This window comes from Pelophylax lessonae, assembly GCF_965119305.1.
Source record: "Pelophylax lessonae genome assembly, chromosome: 4".
NCBI classification, from domain to species: Eukaryota; Metazoa; Chordata; class Amphibia; order Anura; family Ranidae; genus Pelophylax; species Pelophylax lessonae.
The window spans coordinates 646888081-646910414 of NC_138771.1; the positions used below are offsets into that span (position 1 = coordinate 646888081).

Consider the following 22334-nt stretch of genomic DNA (forward strand, 5'->3'; position numbering starts at 1 on the left):
GTAACAGCTCCCTGTGTCCATTCAGACACAGAGCCTTTTGACAGCAGCTGATTGGCTGACTCTCTTTGATTGACAGCAGCAGGACTTACGCTGCTGTCTCAGCCAATGAGAAGAGGAGTCTAGGGCAGCTGAGACTGCAACATCGCTGGATATAGAGGGGGCTCAGGTAAGTATTAAAGAGGCTGAGGGGGGATGCTGCACTCAGAAGGTTTTTTTTTTTCTACCTTTACAATCTCTTTAATGCAGCCCTCAGTTTTAAAAATTCCCAACCATCCTAAAATAGGAAAGGAATTTAGGGCACAAATTCTCTGAATGGTAATTCACTTTTTAAAAAAGAAATGTATTTTGGCTTCTTGTATGTCATGACTTTTTACCATGAGGTTAGTGCTACATTTTCTGTACATCTGCATACCTTTAAATAAAAAATACTGAAATGAATAAAAAATGAATTGTTGCTGCTGCTTTATGGTAGAAGTCATATCTCAGGTTCTATATGAGTTTAAATAAATATGTTGTGTATTAAAATCACCTTAAAGTAGTTGTAAACTTTTCCATATACCCAGTGAAGTGACTGGCCTCAGGCGATAAACAAAGGTTAACCATTTAAGGACCAGGCCTATTTCTGACACATGTTGTTTACAAGTTAAAATCAGTATTTGTTTGCTGGAAAATTATGTATAACCCCCCAAACAGTATATATATATATATATATATATATATATATATATATATATATATATATATATATATATATATATATATATATATTCATATACACATATATATATATATATATATATATATATATATATATATATTTTTTTTTTTTAACCAAAGACTCTGGAGAATAAAATGGCGGTCATTGCAATATCTATTTTCCCGCGGTATTTGCGCAGCGGTCTTTCAAACGCGTTTGTTTCGGAAAAAATAAATTTCACGTATTTAAAAAAAAAACTAAACAGTAAAGTTAGCCCAATTTTTTTTATATATTGTGAAAGATGATGTCACACTGAGTAAATAGATACCTAACATGTTACGGTTTAAAATTGCACACACTCGTGGAATGGCGACAAACTATAGTACGTAAAAATCTCCATAAGCATCGCTTTAAACATTTTTAATGGTTACCAGTTTAGAGTTACAGAGGAGGTCTTTTGCTAGAATTATTGCTCTTGCTCTGGCGATCGTGGCAATAACTCACATGTGTGGTTTGAACACCGTTTTCATTTTTGGGCGTGATTATGTATGCGTTTTCTTTCATGCGTGAGCTCACAGCGGCGGGGGCGCTTTAAAAAACGTATTTGTTTTCCTATTTATTTTATTTAATTTTTATTTCTTTTCAGCACTGCTTTTAAAAAGTAATAAAAATCGGATCACTTTTATTGCTGTCGCAAGGAATGTAAACGTCCCTTGAGACAGTAATAGGCAGTGACAGGTACTCTTTATGGAGGGATCGGGGGGTCTAAAAGACACCAGACCCCTCCACTGCACTGCAAAGTATTCAAAATGCCTAGATCAGCATTTTCAAATACTGACAGTTTTTTTAATTTGGCGCCGTTTGGCTGATTTTATTTGTTATGGCTTTTGGTTATATACAACCTTGTTTACAATTTCTTTAATATCTTTATTCCTCAAGCTGTATATGAAAGGATTTACAAAGGGGGTAAAAACAGTGTATAACAACGACATCATCTTTCTGGTGGTTCGTGATTGTCCTTCCTTTGGAATCATATATGTGGCAATTAGGGTTCCATAAAATATAAACACAACAGTGAGATGGGAGCTACAAGTGGAAAAGGATTTCATTCTTCCTGAAAAGGAGGATATCTTTAACAGAGTTACAACAATATACGTGTATGAAACTGCTATCAGAAGGAAGGGTAATACTATCACAGGTAAGCAGAACACGGTGGATTCCATTTGAACTTTGGATATATCGGAACAAGAAAGTTCCAGAAGAGGATTTAAATCACAATAGAAATAGTCAATAACATTTGGTCCACAGAATTCTAGTTGACTTATGCCAAGTGTAAAAATGAATACCACCAAACAACTCAATAGCCAGGATGCAAGAACTATTTGAATGCAAAGTGTTGGTTTCATAATGGAGATATAATGCAGAGGAGAGCAGATGGCTAGATATCGGTCATAGGACATCACTGTCAGAAGGTAACATTCAAATGCTTCCACCGAAGAATAAATACAAAACTGGAATATGCAACCAGAAAAGGATATGGAGGTCCGCTCATGTAGGACAATATTTAACAAGTTAGGAGCAATATCTGTGGTCAGTATGATGTCGGATATGGAGAGTTGGGAGAGGAAGAAGTACATGGGAGAATGAAGAGTCTTGCTGTAATATACCAGCATGATGATCAAAACGTTTCCACATATTGTCACAATGTATATAATAAGGATGAAGGTGAAGAGCAGCAGATTATATACAGCCATGCTATTGAATCCCAAAAAAAACAATGTGGTAACATTACCTTTATGAGTCATCTGTGTGACATAAGAAAACAAGTAAATAATATAACATTTATTTATTTTAGCAGGAAACAAAAAAAAATAACTGTATGTTCACTTTGCAAAATGAATCATAGTAAATGCAAACCTGTTTTTTACTGTAAATACCCAACCACTTTCAAAGAAAATGTTAAAAATAAAAATGAATTGCACATAGGTGGTTGCTTGAAGTAAACACAGATTTGTGCTATTTACTGAGCTCAGTGGATATTTCCTTTGCTAAGTGGACAGTTTATACACTTTTAGTAAATCAGCCCAGTTCTTTTTAATCAAATAAAAAAAAAATGGCATGCAGATTTAGGAGAGGAATTTGAAATACTATGTTTAAGACATTTTACAGATTTAATCTGAAAACTTTGAGAAAATACAACAATTCACATACATACGTGATATTTACTACATTTACAAAGTAAATGTAAATTTACTACATTTACTACTACTGTAATATTTAATACTGTAATATGTAATACTGCAATATGTAATACTGTAATATGTAATACTGCAATATGTAATACTGTAATATGTAATACTGTAATATGTAATACTGCAATATGTAATACTGCAATATGTAATACTGTAATATGTAATACTGTAATATGTAATACTGCAATATGTAATACTGTAATATGTAATACTGCAATATGTAATACTGTAATATGTAAACTACACTTACAGCTACATTTACAAAGTAAAAAGGGAGTTATTTGTGTAAGTTTAGTGCCCGGGATTGCATACACTTTAATGCCATGACAGAAGTGGAAAATTATTCTAAGCTTAATGCACTAAGCTAAAGAATTTAATATTCCTCATAATTATTCTTTTCATCAAAAGGAACATTAGAGCTAAATAATGATTTTTTTTTTTTTTTTTTTTAATAAAATAAAAAAAATACTCTATTCACTAATAATCTCTGGTGGAAATACATAGGTGGTTATTTTTTTTTTTTTAACAATATAACAAATCATCATGTCCAAATTGCAAATATAGTTAATGTTTGTTATCACATGAATTGCCTTTATAAGAGTTAATTTTACCATTATTTCTATTTAACATTTAGAAAAGGAAACATAAATGAGGTCATAAATGGAAACAAGTAGAAACAGTGTGAGAGAGAAAATAATAGGTATTGTATAAATCTATTGTAAGAGTAATGTGTATCGCTTGATAAGTCAAGCTGTTTAAAAAGGAAACATCTTTTTATGCAACCATTTATATATTTTTATTGCAGTTTAAAGATTCTATTGAGAATATTAAAATCTCTTAGGGTTATGTTTGTGACCTCGAATTAAAAATTAACATGTTGTTACCAATGTATTTTTTTTAATGAAATACTGTAGTAAATATTTGTTTATAGACATCATTTTAACACTTTAAGTGAAACCTTCCAGTGCTTACCTCTGTTTGTTGGGCCAGTTCTCAGTTTTTTTTGGTGATCTAATTGATTCAAAGAATAACTGCCAGTATTTATTTATTTTTTTGAGCAGGCTGCAAAAAATACCTTCAGTCTGGAACAATCCCCCCACAGTATTTTTTTTTATTTTTTTTGCTACCCAGTGTCATTCAACCCAGAAGACTAAGGATATTCTTTGAATTAATTGTTGTCATGAATAGTTATCATGGACACACCCTCTAAGGGGTGTCACTACATTGCCCTTTACTTACTGCGTATTTAAGCACATACAGTGCTCACATCAGCATCACTCTCTCCATCAGAGGTGGGTCACCTGGGCTGGAGATGAAATGAAGAGAAAAAAGACCAATTACATTATGTAACCGGCATGCAATCTTCAGAAAAGGATACGTGTATTGCAGACCCTTTGACTGCTCCTGCTTTTTTGTTCCAGGTTCTACTCCCTTCTTGGTCCCCAGGCAACAAGGCATACTAAACCTGTACAAACTCGCCCACAAAAACCAGGTGGCAGATGCCTTCTCAGACTTTATTGTTTGGTAAACCTGGTTGGGATGCAGGAGGGCTTCAGAATACTCTAGAATTTAGTGCACAGATGTTTGGAGAACTCTTTCTATTCTATCCACTCCCTTCAGGGCGGCAGCCCCCTCTTTGCAGAGACTAGAGACACAAGCAATTCTATGACTTCCACCAGGTTAAGTATTTAGCAGCACTGACACAGTCACACAAGGGGGGTTAACAACAAACATTCACTTGGTTCCCACTTCCAGGCCTCTACTCACTTTGTCTCCAGATACTTGGATACCTCCTGTCCAATAGTGCCAATACATTGTCCAGGCTGGATTGTCAGTGCACCCTCTTTTCCTTACTCTGAACTGCTTCCAGGAAAATAGCCCCCCCCCCAGCTCTACTTAGCTGGGACCTTGGTGAATTCTCTCTGCAGGCTTCAGCTGACTTGCCCAGAAGGGCAGCACTCCTCCCAGGCTTTGATCTTCTCCCTCAGGACAAGACCCTCCTGCTCCATGCCTCAGACTGTTTATCTGCTTCTTAGCAATTTACTGGGCACTCCCCCCCCCAGGAATTGGCTGAGACCTCCTACATATTTAGACCCAGGGTCTACCTTTAGCAACCCACTACATTCTACAACTTACTAGAAAGCAGAGAGAAATAGTTGAGCCTGCAGCTTGTGAGACCAAGAGCAGCCAAAACTAATCAAGCACTGCTCCACTGTTTACAGAGGAGCCAAAAGGGTCTTGAGGATGGACCGCTGGCCTGAACTAGCTTAATATGCAATGGAGCTACTGGCCTGTCCTGCTTCCAGCGTGTTTTCCGAACGGACATTCAGTGCTGCTGGAGGTTTTGTGATGGACAAAAGAGTGCGTCTATCCCCGACTTTGTTGACCAGCTGACTTTTATCAAAATGAATTAGTCCTGGATCAACAGCAGCTATCAAGCCCCTGATGCTGATGTAACTGATTTAATTTGCTAGGGGTCTGCCATCCCTTGGAGACTGAATATGCTGCCTATCCTATTCCTCAATCTTGATTCTGCTAGCCTCCAAGAATGTTTTGGTTTAGGGGTTGCGATGTTCAGGCACCACCAACAACCAAGGCCCAATCTTTCTGCACCTGTATGACAAGTTCATGTGATTTCAAATTCGTATGGAATTTTTACCAGCAGGGCTCATTCCTGCCCCCAGCAAGAGTAACTGTGAGAGGTTGTGGTGTTACAGGCACCACCAACAACCAAGATGCAATTTTTCTTCACCTGTATGACAAGTTCATGCGATTTCAAATTTGTATGGCATTATTACCAGCAGGGCCCGTTACTACGGCCAGCAAGAGTAACTGTGAGGGGTTGCGGTTTTTGAGCACCACCAACACCCAAGGCCCAATTTTTCTGCACCTGTATGTCAAGTACATGCGATTTCAAATTTGTATGGAATTTTTACCAGCAGGTCCAGTTCCTGTGCCCAGCAAGAGTAACTGTGAAGGGTTACAGTGTTCAGGCACCACCAACACCAAAGGCCCAATTTTTCTGCACCTGTATGACAAGTTCATGCGATTTCAAATTTTGTATGTATATTTGTATATGACATTTTTTCCTTTGGAAATGTCAGTATTGCTGCAGCAGGCTACATACATTGGAGAGATGCGCTACTTTACAGGCACATTCAGGGGACCCCCCAGGCAAGATATTTTTTTGTTTAATTTCTCTTTATTAAAAAATTTTCAAGAAACAAAGACAACACAATCCGACACAGCAAATTCCAACAAACAATGGAATGACACAGTAGCATCACTAAGCATGTAAGACATTGTATAAAGATTCAAACGCCAACCATAAGTAGCATATGACAAGAGTAATGTACTTAGCAGAGAACAGTCAATGTCAGAGAAAACAAAGAGGGAGTTGAGAAGTAAAAGAAAGGATGAGGGGAAGCAGACGGGAGAGAGGGGAAACGTAGAAGGAAAGAAAAAGGGAAGTAGGGTGGGGTGAGGGGAGGGGAAGGGAGGGAGTAGGCCAAGGGTGATGCACATGCAATATGGTAGATACAAAGAAGTTTCACAAAGAACAAAGACCAACAACAGAGTATACTCAACCCTCAGAGGTGTCAGCTGCAAGCAAGGTAATATAGGACGAAGTAGTCTTGTAAGACGACCAAGGGAGCCAAATGGAACTGAATCTCTCCACTTTTCCTCGCATGATAAAAGTAAGTTCTTCAAATTGGCATATCTCATCTACCCTTCGTAGCCATTGCCGTAGCGTGGGTATGGTAGAGGTGCCCCAGTAGACAGGTACCAGGGCCTTAGCAGCGTTGAGCATGTGGGGTATCACTGAGCGTTTGTATTTAGATAAAGGCTTAGTGGTGCCATGAAGGAGAACAATCCATGGGTCCAGTGGGATGGAGTCCTCTGTGATCACTTGGATAAGACGAAGAATCTCCAACCAGAACGGCCGTATTTCTGAGCAGTGCCACCATATGTGTGCGTGAGAAGCTTTGTCTCCGCATCTCCTCCAACACAACGGGGAGATGGCTAGAGACATAATATGCAGTTTCCGTAGCATGTAATACCACCTGGAAAGAAGCTTATAATTGGATTCAGCCACTCTGGTGGAGACAGAGGAGACATGTGCCAAGGCCAAGATCTTATCTTTCTGAGCATCAGAAATCTGGGTACCTATGTCCAATTCCCATTTGCGAATAAAGTCCGGGTAGGCTTGATCTTGCAGGGAAATAAGTGCTTTATAAAATTGCGACGTGGAGTGAAGAGGAGGATCCTTAGGGTATAGTATGGCCTCAATAGGATTGAGGTCCGTGGAATCCCGTAACGGACAGGGTAGAGAGTTCAGGAAAGCACAAAGTTGCCTATATCGCCAGTGGTCCATAATGGTAGTGGGTCTGGAACCCAGTATGTGGCGTAAGGGTTTCACGGTATTATATTGTAGCACATGATGAAGCAGAAGGGGGGTCTTAGGGGACCAACGTTTAAAACCAACATCCATGGAGCCGGGATCGAAGTAGTTGTGGTTCAATAGAGGCATGAGAGGAGAATTGTAAGGCCATGAGAACTTTTTGTGAAGGGAGTCCCAAACCGACAAAGTGGAGAAGTAGAGGGGGGAGGAAGTTGGAAAAAGGGCTCTGACCCTCGCAGGAATTCAGGGAGCAGCTGACAGATCTGCATCACATAAATCATATTCTAGTTGAACCCACAATTTAGAATCAGAGTAGTACTTCCAGTCGGACACTCGAGTAAGTGAGATCGCCCAAAAGTAATCCCTTATGCTAGGGAGTGCAAGCCCCCCAGAACACTTCGGACGAAAAAGTGTAATCCTAGCGACCCTGGGGCGCCTGCCCTGCCAAATGTAGCATGAAATCAGAGATTGCAGAGTCGTGAAAAGACCAATAGGAACACCCACCGGTAACATTTGCAGTATGAATAAGATGCGGGGAAGTATGTTCATCTTAACCACGTTGGTCCGTCCCAGCCACGAGTGACGTAGGGAGGACCATTTCCTTTCCTTCAGTTTTAATAGTATTCAGGAGAGGCAGATAATTATGTTGAAATAGGGAATTCAGTCGGGTTGTCAAATAGATCCCTAAGTATTTTAATTTAACCGGACACCATCTAAAGGGAAAATGCGGGGCGAGGGAGGCTACCACTGTACGGGGGAAATTGATGTTCAGTATTTCAGACTTAGTCAGGTTTATCTTAAAATTGGAAAGCTGGCGAAAATCTGTAAAAGCTCGCATTAGGACTGGCAGAGAAATGCGTGGTTGTTGAATAAAAAAAAGGATGTCATCCGCGTATGCGGCATATTAATGCATCTTGCTGCCTACTTTAACACCGTGGATGTTATTGGAGTGCCTGACAGTAGCTAAAAAGGGTTCCAACGATATGGCAAACAGCAGGGGTGACAGCAGGCACCCCTGCCGTGTGCCATTATGGAGGGTAAAGGGGGAGCTTAAGATGCCATTAACGCGTACTTGCGCAGTAGGATGGGCATAGAGGGCCGCTATATGGTGCAAGGATCTTGGCCCAAGGCCAAAGAATTGTAAACGTAGTTAACAGATAATCCCAGTCCACCCTGTCAAATGCTTTTTCAGCATCAGTTGAGAGGAACAGGGTGGGCTGGGATCTCGAACATACGCAGTGGATCAGAGAGAGGGCCCGCAGAGAATTATCACGAGCCTCCCTCCCTGGGATGAAGCCTGTCTGGTCAGTAGAGATCCATAAGGGAATCAAGGGCAAGAGTCTATTAGCTAAAACCTTAGAGTATAATTTGAGATCAACGCTTAAGAGGGAAATCGGGCGGTAACTGGCGCAATCCGAGGGGTCCTTCCTGGTTTGGGTAAAACCGATATATGAGCTGACAATGATTCTGCGCGAAAACCGGAAGATTTAGAGATGGAATTAGCATAGGAGGTCAGGTATGGGAGTAGGATGTCCCAAAATTTTTTTAAATATGCCACGAGTATCCATCGGGGCCGGGGGCTATACCTATTGGAGTGGTTTTCAGTGCCAATTGAAATTCCTCAACAGAGAAGTCGTCCTCCAATTTCTTCAGGGAACGTTTAGAAAGACGTGGGTGATTAGCTTGTTTGAGATTAGGCCCAAATGCGCTTGCGTTTCTCGGTAAGTGGCAGGTGGCTAAGGTCACCCTCCACATGGTAGAGGTTGTTATAGAAATCTCTAAAAGCCCTAGCTATATCAGGAGAGGAGTGTACCATGGACCCATTAGAGGATTTCACTTTCTGAATGAAGGCCGCCGACTTTTGTGCCCGCAGAGATCTAGCAAGCATCGCACCAGGCTTATCGCCCCACTCGTAATGTTTGTGAGAAATGTAATGAAATTTACGCTTAGTAGCCTTATCCAGCAAGGAACGTAAAGACTCTCTAGCCTCCGTTAGAGCCTGTAGGGGGGATAAATGAAGGGACAATCTATGGGACCTCTCCAAATCTGTCACCCGGGCCAGTTGCTCCGCAATCAATTGCCCCTGCTCTCTCTTCCGCCTAGCCCCAAGTTCTATTAACTTGCCACGCATAGTAGCCTTATGAGCTTCCCACAACAAAGAGGGGAAAGTATCCTCAGAGGCATTGTCCTGGAAATATTGAGTAATCGCGGTAGACAAGAAAGCCACATCCGCGGGATTCGTGAGAAGAGAGTCATTTAGCTTCCAGTTGGCAGAGCGTGTCGGGAGAGAGGGAAGGAGAACAGTAGCCGTGACAGGAGCGTGGTCCGAAATAGTCGCACAGCCAATGGCGGCAGACTTCAAAAAGGGTAAATGAAAATGGTCAGTAAAAATATTGTCCTAGATCCTAGAATAGCAACCGTGGGTTTTGGAGAAATGGGAGAAGTCAGAAGTCTTGGGGTTAAGTAAACGCCAGACATCAACTAAGATGTTTTTTAACCCTAGCTATCTGTTTAAATGGGATATTGGAGTGGCCCCTAGAGGTGTCAAAAACAGGGTCCTGGACCATGTTAATGTCACCGGCCACAATAAGTAGGCCTTCCGCAAATTCCGCCAGTTCAGCGAGCGTTTGAAGCAAAAAGGTGGATTGAGCCTGGTTCGGTGCATAAATATTAGCAAATGTACAGCGATTGTTACCCAGTGATCCCCTCAGGAAAAGAAACCACCCATTGATATCAGCAACCATTTTATCAAGTTGAAAAGGAGTGTACTTACGAAACCCGATAGCAACCCCTTTAGTCTTGTTAGAAGGAGACAAACTGTAGAACCAGGTGGGGTAGTGCGGGGAGAATAATTTGACATTGGTAGTATGTGTGAGATAAGTTTCTTGCAGAAACGCAACAGAGCAAGACTCACGCTGCAGTTCCCTGTAAACCTGGTGTCTCTTATAAGGTGTGTTTAAGCCCCTGACATTATAGGACAATACTTTTATGGTCGCCATAGAGCATCAGAAAGAGCACCTCTTCTATAATTGTAACACCCGGGCCTACAAGTGGGAGGGAGGGAGAGAAAAGGGAGGGAAGAGAAGAAGGAAGGAAAGAGGGAAGGGAGAGGAGGGGGAGAAGAAAAGAGACATAAAGAAGGCACATGGGAAAAGTCCAATGGGACAATCTGCATTGTCACGCAGCGAACTGCGGTGGTCCCTAGGGGGATGAAGAACCCCAAGGACAGGGCAACGCACAAGGGCAGAGCCCCCGTAGAACGGAGCCCCGGCCCCAGAGGCCTGCACCCCCAAAAGGAGAAGGGGTAGCACGGCAAGCGGATGGAACATCATCCTGAAAGACCGTCCAGAAGGGAGCCAGCGGCGGCATCCCGGCAAAGCAAGGCAACATGCAATACATGTAAATAATACAGCAATACAACATTATGAAAATGCCTCCTTCTGGCAAAGGGGAAAATAGTCAACCTAAAATCCAGCGGGCAGAAAAAAGAAAAAAAAAGAAAACAAACCCTTGAAATGGCAGAACAAACAATAAGATAACAGAATAAACTATAAACTGTAATCAGGAAGCATGGAGCCCCAAAAGAAACTGCACTGAAGGACGTTGAGATGAGGAGACCCCATTCAGGAGAAAGGGAGCAAAATTTAGGCCTGCAGACAGGCAAAGAGAGTACCTCACAAGGGAGTTATCCCTGATTTCCGAGCAGAGGATGGTGCAGATGTGCACTGCCTTTTGGAAGGTGTTTTGCGCCAGGAGACCTCAGGTTTAATAGAAAAGATGGGGATACAATCACTCCATCCTGGGAGGTCCAGGGGAGGGAGGCCCACATCCTGCAGAAAAGTGGGAAGGTCTTCTGGGAAGCGTAGTGTAGAGGAATGGCCATTTTTAGTGGCAATGAGGCATGCTGGAAAACCCCAAAGGTAGGTGAAGCCGTTTGCTCTGAGTTGTTCCAATAATGGTTTCAGTGCTCGGCGGCATTCCAAAGTCTCCTTGGATAAATCCGGGAAGATGCTGAGGGAAGCGCTGTCAAAATCTATAGTCTGCGTGCCTCGCAGCTTAGACATGATGGTGTTTTTGTCCTCAAAGCAATGTAGACGACAGATGACGTCCCTGGGTAGATCAGAGGATAGATTATGAGGCCTCAGCACCTTTTGAGTACGGTCAAAGCGCAGTGGGTCTGTGGGTGCTTTCCCCAAAATAGAATTAAAGATACCTCTCACTGACGCTTCAAAGTCATCATCCCTGGTGGCCTCCGGAAGGCCGCGGATGCAAAGATTATTCCGCTGATTGCGGTTCTCGAGGTCGTCCATTTTGTATAGGGCCGCACGTAGTGCGACTGCTAACTGCGTGACCTTGTCCTGCAGTTCACGGATGGAGTCCTCCTGGGTGTCTTGTCTGCGTTCTGTGTCCTCGACTCTGGTGAGTATATGGGACATATCTGACCGAACTGCGGTAATCTCCTTTTTGAGCGATTTCTCCAAGTTTCGGAACATGCCCCCGATTTCCTGCTTTAGGCCATGCAACAGTGAAGACATGTCTGATGGAGCAGGGGACCTCCAATATGTCAGAGAAGAAGGAGGATGCCGGGGAGCGGTCCCGTGGAGATGCAGAGTGGGCTGATGACATTTTACCTGACACCGAGGCTTCGGCCCTGTCTCGGCGTGTGCACGAGCCCGAGCTGCCCGTGGACAGGAAACATTTGATGGTCCCAGAACCGGGTAGTTTAGGTGCCGATCCTTTGCTGGAACGTTTGCCCGACATGGAGCGTAGGTTGGGAGCTTTAGATGGCATTGCCAGGGGTTAGATCACGAGATGCCGCCGGAGCTCAGTCTAGGCACGTCTGCTCGCCGCCATGCAGAAGCCACGCCCCCAGGTAAGATATTTAAAGGAATTTTTCATTTTTATAGTTTCATTTTAAGCATCATTAAAATCAGTAAATCACTGCTCCTTTAAAAACGATTGACAATAAATGTTTGCATTGGTACTTGTTCCCCAGGTCAGTACCCAGAAACCGCCTACACTTTAGTTGGGCAATAACTTGCATTTAAGTCTTTAAAATGAGGACTTTTGATTTTTGATGTTCGAGTCCCAAAGACTTCAAAGGAGTTAAATTTGGAAATGTGGATGTTTGGAAATCTTACCACTGGTCTCAATTTTGCACGCACCGCAGGCAACTATATATGTGTCCTAAACAAGAATGGTTTGATGTGATGTAACTTTTCTTGTAATTTTGTAAAATGGAAGATTTTATTGTATTTTTGTAAAATAAAATTTGTAAAGACTTTTTAAGAATATAGCACCTTGGTTTCAATTGTACCATACAATTTAATTACACTTAATATACTTGCCATTATAGTCCCGAACAAGAGAGGGTCCTAGGTAGTCATAAGAATTTAGGGATGAAGGCAAATTCATACTCCCTCTATGAGGAAAATAATATATAAATTTAATGTATATTAGGCTAGGTATTCAAATATGGTAATTATTAATACAGGTTTTTATCTTCCCCAAAGGATCAGAAGACTGGCATACATATTTAAAGATATAGGATACAAATATTGCATAGGACAGAAGTTTACTCTTGCTCCATTGTTTTTATTTGTTTTTTTGTTTTTGTTGTTTTTGTGTTCTTTGTTGTTGTCCCCCCCATTTGCAGAAACACATATTAATTCATTTGGAATTACATACGCTTTCTCTATCCAGAATGTATGGGATTCAATCTCAATTAATGTGTGTGTCTGTGTGATGTAACAGATGTGTATGAATGGTCTATATGTAAACAAATGTTTTTTTCAGGGGTGTAAACACCATTGTTGTATGGCCATCAATAAGAAATGTGATTACATTAACGCGTATCTGGGTGTGTCTTTACATTTTTGAATGTACTTACTGTTGACTGACTCATTACCTCTGCTGGAAGTTGGTTCCAAGCATCCACTACTAGTTTAGTACATTAGGAACCTCTCAGAGAGGAAGAGTGAGGTGTTATTAACCACTTTACCACCGGAGGATTTTGCTGCTAAAAGACCAGGGGGTATTTTGTGATTCGGCACTGCGTGATTTTAACGGACAATAGCGCGGTCATGCAACGCTGTACCTAAACGAATTTGACGTCCTTTTTTTCCCACAAACAGAGCTTTCTTTTGATGGTATTTGATCACCTGTGCGATTTTTTGATCATGCGCTATAAACAAAAAAAGAGCGTCAATTTTGCAAAAATAACAATATTTTTCACATTTTTTTAATATGAAATTCCCCCCCAAAAAAATGTAAAAATCAACATTTTTTAACATTTTCGGCCAATTTGTTTTATGCTACATATGTTTGGTAAAAAAAATCGCAAAAAGCGTATTTTGATTGGTTTGCGCAAAAGTTATCGCGTTTACTAACAAAGGGAAAGATTTTTGCCATTTTTGTTGTTTTTTTTTAACGCATAATGGCGGCGATCTGCAATTTTTTTCGCGGTACTGCGACATTGTGGCGGACAGATCGGACCCTTGACTGACATATTTGACACTTTTGGGGTTACCAGTGACATTTCTACAGTAATCAGTGCTATACATATGCACTGTTACTGTAAAAATACACTGGTAGTGAAGGGGTTAACTTTATTTGAGAGGGAGGGGCTGTGTGTGTCCCTAGTGGCGTGATTCTTACTGTGATTGGCTGTGGCTTGAAGTGTAGGAACACTGATCAACGGTCCTACATAGTAGAACCGTGTGATCAATGTTACTACACCAGGGAGAATGACAGGCGGCTTGTTTACATAAGCCACCTGACTTTCTCCCTCTCCCCCGACGACCGCCGAGTGACCAGCAGACATCGAGTCCGCCGGTCACACGCGCGGGGGGGGTCCGTGACCGCACGGGAACGGGAGCTCGCCTCCGGCGGCGCGCACTCGCTCCCCAGAGCCTCACAGGCTAGCGACGTAGACCTACCTCGCTCTGCCTGTGAGGGACTGACTGCCGCAGTAAATATACTGAGAGCAGTCGGCAAGTGGTTAATGGTTTCTTAATTTTATATTTTAGGAAAAATACACACACAAACATTGGTGGATAAGGCAGATATGACCCAGACTTGGCAATATACTTTAGAGGGAAAAATCACAAAGGACCTTAAAGCATAGGTTTGTATGTTTATTTTAAGGAGAAGCCAGGCCTAACTAAATCATAAAATATTTTTTGTCCCTTTTATTAACCAGAGTTTATATTCCTCTCTCTGTAGATTATTTTTTGTTACCTGCCTGATTTACACATTTGTTTTAAAAAAAGTGCAATGAATATGCTAGTCATTATCAGAGAGGGAGTGTCTTTTCTATAGCTGCAATGTTTGGAAGCAGTTTGAATTGTGGTGTTTAAAACTGAATACAGATTCAATGCTCTTTAACAATGCAAAGAGAAAGGTGTAGGGCAAATGACATGCCGAGGCAGCATTAAATCTGTACTTTTTTTTTTTTATATTTCATTTTTTTTAACTAATTCTCTTTCTTTCCATTATCACCTTTACTTACTGGTTTTGCTATGGTGAAATAAAAAAAAAGAGGGGAGTATGGAGGGACATTATATTGAGAACATTTAAAATATTTAAAAATGTTAATATTAAATCTTCCACATAGCATTTTGTGTTTAGCCCAATTTCCAACAGTTTTTTTTTTTTTCCCTTCCAACATTGGATAATTGTTTTCATTTAGCTATTACCAACTATGATAACAGTAACATTAACATGCAACTATTTTCTTTATACATGTGTAGCACCCTACAGGTAGGTGCTAGGTAAAAGTATAGTGGGCCTTGGCTGCCTAACAGCAGGGCCATGATTTCAGCTGGCTGTCATATATCCCAGGTGTGTCTGCTGAGAGGGGAGTCTCCCCACTGGCTCCATGAGAGGGTTCTCATCGGGCACTGGAGGAAACCCAACCAGGGACACACTCAGGCCTGTATCTACCTCAGAAGGCAGATTCTTCCACAGAGGATTCTGGGAGTTGGTATAAGTTTTAAGGGAACGCATGACAATTCTTTGGCGGGAAGCAGAGTCCCAGGAGGGAGAGTACGGCTGTCTCTGTCAGAAGCAGTGGCGACTGGTGCTCAAAATTTTTGGGGGGGCGCAAAAAGAAAAATTTGTGGCAAAAAACGCGGTAAACATGGTAGGCAGCTACTTTGGTTCTAGTGAACCCAGAAACCATTCTAACCCCTAACCCTGCCAAGCCTCTATAGACAATAGTAAAGCTTTAGCAGGGCAGGCTTGAATGAGTTAAGCCCATTGATTTGTACAACTCCCCCATGCTAATAGTCTCCCCTGTTTGTAAGTTGCCTGTGGCCAGGCTGAGCATATCCTCAATGATCCAGTGTGAGCCCAGCCTGGTGTGAGGATGGATGGTGCCTTCCAGGCTCTGGCACGGTGAGAAGTCCCCTGGAGGGGGTTGCACCCAGCTAGGAACAGGGACTGGCACACACACACACACACACACACACACACACACACACACACAGGCTGGCAAGCCTGCTCCATCCCTTGTCATTAGGTGAATGGGATATACAAGGCACAACTATTCAGCACCATCCTCCATCCATTGCCACTTGCCAGCCCACTAGCCCAGTACAACCAAGGCCCAACTTAGCTCTCCCTATCACAGCACAGTGCAGCCATGCATGCACCTCCCGCAGCACTCTACCATCCAGCCAGCACCATCCTCCATCCATTGCCACTTTCCAGCCCACTAGCCCAGTACAGCCAAGGCCCAACTTAGCTCTCCTGATAGGCACAGTGCATGCATGCACCTCCCGCCGCTCCCGGACCCGGTCTCTTACCATCGGAGACGAACGTTCTGGTCCTCCAGACGGTCCGAGTGTAACTCCAGGTCAGGTGTCAGGTGGTCACCTCGCGACAGGACAGGTCAGCTCAGCTTCTTCTGACAAGTTGACTGCAGCCGGTGCGAGACTGCGAAGATGAATTTGGGCGGCTGATACGATCCCAGTGCAGTCCGTCTGACTTCTCACGCGGCTCTCCTCTCTCTGCGCTGGCGGGCGGGAAGGACGTGATGCTGGGGTGGTGCACCGCCCCCATGCCTCACGTCACCACAGGACCATCCCGGGATGTCCTCCTGCGATTGGTCCAGGCTGGAGTCTGGACCAATCACAGCCAGGAGTCCAGTAAAGTGGGGAGTGTCGGGGCGCATTGCTCTGTGCCCTGATGACCCCCAGAAGGCCGCCAATTGGCGCCTCTGTTTGCCACACGTGGGGTCAAACCCCCCCCCCCCATACCCACCACTAGGTCCAGCGCCCCTAGTGGGCTGAAAATTTTCAATTTTTTTTTTATCTTTTTTTCTTCTTCTTTTTTTTTGGGGGGGGGGGGGCGGCGCCCCTGAGCCCCCTATGGACAGGCCGCCACTGGTCAGAAGGATCGGGTGTTCCAGGTGACTGCCTGGAAATCATGAGAGTGCTGAGTTGAGGTGCAGAGGGGATCCCGTGTGCCAAGGACCAGTGGAGGAAGAGGGGTCCAGTTCCAGGAAAGCCTGCCAAGGTCATGAGTACTGTGAACTGTCCCTAGGGGTCTGCAAAGTGTAGAGGGGACCACTCCAGAGAAGGTTCCAGGGATCCAGGAGTCAGCTAGCTGTAAAGGGGGTGCCTAGTCAGAGGACCCTGAAGTGTTAGAGGGGGTACTTAGTAGGAGGACCTTGAAGTGTAAAGGGGCACCTGTGGTTGGGCCCTGAAGAGTTAAGTGTACAGTGTTCAGTGTACAGAGTTAAGAGTTGCAGCAGCACAAGCAGTGACAAGGAGCTACCTCAGCCAGTGAAGGGTTGGAGGGAGCTATTCAGTGACTTTTGAGCTAGATCGAGTGTCAGGAGTCAAGAGTTCTACAGTCCTGGATCTTGTCAACAAACAAGTTAAAGTCGAGATTCCAGCACTAACAGTCAAGTGGTATTTGCAAGCGTCAGGAAGTGCTGGTCGGCATTCAGCTGGCGTCAAGACAGCGCTAGTGGGCATTTTTTGTACAAAGTCCCAGTTAAGCCTAGAAGTGCCAGAGGAGTATCCCACTCATTCCCTTCTCCCATCCCCAATATACAATAAACAAAACAAACCAAAGATGCCGGAATGGTCATTGTCTCAGTTCACAAACGTGGGTTCACAACTTAAATGTGTTGGGAGTGTTACCGGTGCTAGTGGCAGACCCACCTCAGGCCCAAGGCCTGGAAACATTGCTACACATGTTAAACACAGTCCTCTCTACAGTCCTAATATGTGGCAGTCATCATATGTGGGCATTGGGTTATTTTTTTTGTGCCATAACTAAGTTCAAAGAGCATGGCTTGAATATCATATAACTTTACTGAGAATTATGAGACTCACAGTGATTGGAAAATAGCAAGTGTAGTATAGTACAATTGTACTTAAGAGTAATTTAGTTTGATTATTCCTGAAGCCACAAGAAACTGGTGACATCACACTTATCCACATTCTGAAAACAAGTTATTTTTTGTCTGCTTGGTTGACACTGCCTACTCTGTTCTGGGCCCGCTAAAAGTATGACCTCTTCCTCAGCCTGTTAAAGGAATGACTCCTACAGTAGCTTCACATGGTAGCAAAGGAGAGAACTACATGCACAAATGTGTGGCACCAGCCAAGGTTTTAGCCCATCACGGTTTGTAAAACTGAACACAGTGTCAGTAAAAGGAGTCGGTGATGAGTTGCGATGGCAAGAAGATCCCCCCTGGATACTTGAAGGGTTATACACATAGTTATAACCAGCAGAAGGCATGGCAGAGTTATCTGCAGGCATATGACAATGAATGAATAAGGAGGGGTGATGAAAATCTGAGAGCACCTGGATAAAGGGGGTAACTATTCAAATTGTTAAACGTGTCAATGGGAGAGGGTCTCATTATTATGTCACAGTAAATCAATAGCAATGCTAAACAAAGGTCCTTACTACTCAGAATTACAAGATAAGCATTCATTTGAATGCATATGTCTTAGAAGTATTCATGTTTTTCTTTCCCTACCTTTGTCCACATTAATAAAGTATAATCACAGAAAGCCAGGAAAGCTGGTTCAAAGGCCATTACTGAATATGCTGTATCCAATTGGAATCACCATGGAAGGTGGTCCCAGAACCAAGGGCAACATGACCAGATTGACATCATAGACTTTCATACTATTATTATTGGAAGGTTGAGAACTAAGATCCTCATTTTTTTTGTCTTATTATTATTATGGACTGGGCTACAGATACAGAGATCCAGGAATGTGGACTGTGGAGATGGAAAGTTTACAGAGTCCTTTCAACTAGTTTTTTATTTCAGAAAGCAATGATAAAAGCTCTAAATATTAAAGGAGGTTACACATAAACCATCATTTTATGTGTGGCCTTAGTTCTCACTAGACACAAGGGGCTGACTGTTACATAATGGGCTTATGTGAAATCTCCTTTAACAGCTGTAAATAATATTGTAATTAGAAATGTATTTCAGTTAGAAGGAAATGTATTCAAAGTATTGAGTGTTGTGTTGGTGTTACTGTAATTAGTTCCACTTCAAAGGTTGGCCTTTTGTTTTCCCTGACCACATTTCACATGGGTAGTAAACAGCAGCCTTCTTTGACTCGTCCAATCAGGCTGTTCCCAATATACATTTGCTAGGAATAGAGTGACCAATTAGGGAGATTTATATTCGCTAAAGTGCAGAAAGGAGTGGGGGATATAATGCTTTGTTACCAAGCTATGTTCCTCTTTTTGTGGGGGGACAACACGGCATTCACTATGCCCCGACCTGAAGTGGAATTTAAACTAACTCTATACTTGTACATTGTATTGTAAATAAGGTTGTTGGGGGTAATTTGTAAATATCATATAAGCCAGGGGAAGTATACTTTACATTGTGTTGTAAATACTGTTTGGTGTGTAATTTGTATATATTATGTAACCCTATCAATAAATGTGTATTGCGGATGGAACCACCTCTTTTCTATAAGATCTCTCAGATCTAGGCGGGTATATGTTCATATTGCTAGTTTAAGTTGTATGCACATTTACACATAACCTAGGCAACACTTCCTCTACTACAAAATTGACTGAACTTTTGATCGGACGTTTTCATGGGAGATGCTACTGAACAATGCTTCCACGTTTATGGCGATGAGCCATACATCCTCAAGGACCTGCAAGTCCTCAATTATTAGCAACAGATGGATAGTATTCTTAGTGTAGGAGGGTATGCTCATTATATGTGGTCTCAAATGCATGTCTTCAACTTTTTCTCACATTTTAAGTAGGACTTTCCAAGCCTAAAATGATGGGCTTTCCTGAAGGTGGGTTCAGACTTTTATGGACCTTAGGGAATGCATATAAAGTGGGAACCTGTGGCCATTCAGCTTGTAGGAATTTCCAAGTGCTCTTGGAAATAGTTCCTACTCCTAAGGCATCATCAATTATTTTTTAGTACTCTTTCTGAACCTTAGCTGAAAATCAATCTGATACTTTTCTATACCAACCAGTATTCATTAAAATGTGGAGGCATATTGCTGTGCATTAGTCTTTCAACATCACAACAATGTCACCCCCCATTGTTGGATGGTTTTATAACTAAATCTTGTCTTCGCTTCAAACCCTCCAGTGCCTTCATCTGTGCTGGCCTACGATTGTATTTGGAACCCTCATCACGTGACAACATAGAAATCTTTTTGTTGTTTGCTGAACAAACACTATGATATTCCCATTACTTGACAAGGAGGTAAACGTTTTTGATTTCCATTTAAACTCTTTATTCAGAGGCAAAATGACAGAATCAAGAGCAGGTTCCCCATCTATTGCCAGGAGCCCATGAAGGTCCCATTTGTCAATCTCATCAATGTCTTCCTTAAATTGATTTTGCTCCAATAGTTTGACTAGTCCTTTAATGCTTTAAAATCTTGCTTTTTATAGAGGGACCAGCTAAAATTACTCCAAGGGTGAGTTTCCTGGTGAACACATGGATATTTCGAACCACCGCAAAGGCATCAAAATTTGTCTCCGGACAGAAGTCTAGTCCTAATTGTAACATCGTAATAATCTGAAGACAAATTAAAAACATCTAAAGTGCCCGGTCTGCTTAAGTGCGTGTGAAATATTAATCTAGATTAATCTGTATTGTTTTGGTGCTTTCCATTAGAGTGTTTCCTAAAAAATAGGGATGCTGAGACTTTGAAGTAGCTGTCCCATCAAGTGGCAAATTTAACTGACCACATTACATAGTATTTATTATTGGTTGTTAATGACTATTCATTTGTAAAAAGACTAAGTTGTTGTTTAAGTGAACTATGCTGAACTGGTGTGATATGTTGTAATTTTTGATTGGGAGCATTATTTTGAACTGGCACAGTGATAGTTGTAGCTTGTAGCTTGTTTTCCGCAGCCCAGTGCAAATCCTGCTTAGACTGATTGGACATACCACCACCACATGCATTATATCCTTCACCTCTTTTATGTCTCTTACGACTTGGTCTCACAGATCAAGACCCAGCACCTTGTGAATAGTGTTGGGAAAGAAGAGAAACATGTTAAGAAGCATCAGAAGCAGTCTCATCGTTGGTTTCATTTCTTTTAGTATCTCTCGGGCTGTTTCAAAATAATCATCTGAGATTTTGCCATCGACATTACCTATTTTCCTAAAAGGGCATTCTGTACCTGAAAATGTTTTCTCTTTACCCTCAGTTATGTTTGCATTATATTTTTCCAAATATATCTTTAATTCTTCGTTCTTCTCTTGGAAGAGTTTGTTGGACATTAACTCACTATTCTGTATCTAAAAGTTGTTTTTCATATCTAACTGTAATAGTTCTTTTTTTATACTCCTCCATTAGTAAGGAGGTCATGTGTTCTGAACATTTGGACAGATTTTCCTCCCAAGGATTATTAAAGGGGTTGTAAAGGTTCAGATTTAAAAAAAAAAAAATAACAAACATGGTATACTTACCTGCTGTGTGTAAGTGTTTTGCACAGAGCAGCCCTGGACCTCTTCTTCTGGGGTGCCTTGTTGGCGCTCCTGCTCGGATCAATCTATCCAATAGGGACAGAAACAGCAGCTGGTGCTCCTTGACTCCTGCACATCGCTGGAATGGATGGGCTCAGGTAAGAAAAAGGGGGGATCTCGGGGCAGCTGTAACAAAGGTTTTTCACCTTAATGCATAGGATGCATTAAGGTGAAAAACCTTGAGAATTTACAATCCCTTTAAATTCCTCAGGGATAGGGAAATATTTATATTGGGGAAAATCTGGATCTGGTGCAATGGAGTTTAGCTTTTCCTCAATATATTTTTCGTAATATTGCATATACCAAAATTTGATTGTTTTTTTGTTTTTTTTGTCAAAAATGTTTTAAAGGAAAAGAAAAAAATATTATTATCTAATTTGATCTTATCATTCTTACTGTTTTGTTCCTTTAGTCTGGTCATCATTGAGTCCCAAAAAACTCCCTGGCATTCTGCCTTTATAAACATACAGATATTTAGTAACAAAAAAAAGAAATCTTTAAAATTGGCTATTAATCAATGGCATAGAGGTTTACCACCTTATTATTAATCACTAGTGTTCCTCATAGGTGTTTACCACCTCAATATTAATCAGAAAGAGAGGCAAAGAAAATACAAGGGAATGATAATAACAAGGTTTACACATTTTTAGGTACCACATCACTCAACATTAGACATTGTAATAGATTCTCCCCAAGCAAACCTATTAGGACTTTAATGGTACCACACGAAATACTTTTGTATATAAAAATAGCACATTTTTATTCCATCAAATCAAATTAAAGGTTAAAAAAGAATGTCCATTGCACAAGTTGTTGACATTATACATCTCTCAGAAAGAGATATAACCCATGATGTATATAGATAATTCCAACCATTGGTTAAAAATCAAAGGGATGGAAAATGGGGTCTCCACATTCAACATGTTTCACAGGTCAAAGCCTGATTCTTTGTGAAAGGCAAAAGTTGTATTAATACTTGTA

The 22334-nt window shown here is 41.7% G+C and overlaps 1 protein-coding gene across 1 annotated transcript; it reads right to left on the minus strand.

Moving 5' to 3' along the window:
- Positions 1-1575: 1575 nt before the first annotated feature.
- LOC309554769 (olfactory receptor 1468-like) lies at positions 1576-2370 on the minus strand (the record flags this gene model as incomplete). The annotated part of the gene is made up of 1 exon (XM_082256470.1): positions 1576-2370. The coding sequence occupies one exon, from the start codon at positions 2368-2370 to the stop codon at positions 1576-1578; it is 795 nt and encodes a 264-aa protein (XP_082112596.1).
- Between the last annotated feature and the right edge of the window lie 19964 nt (positions 2371-22334).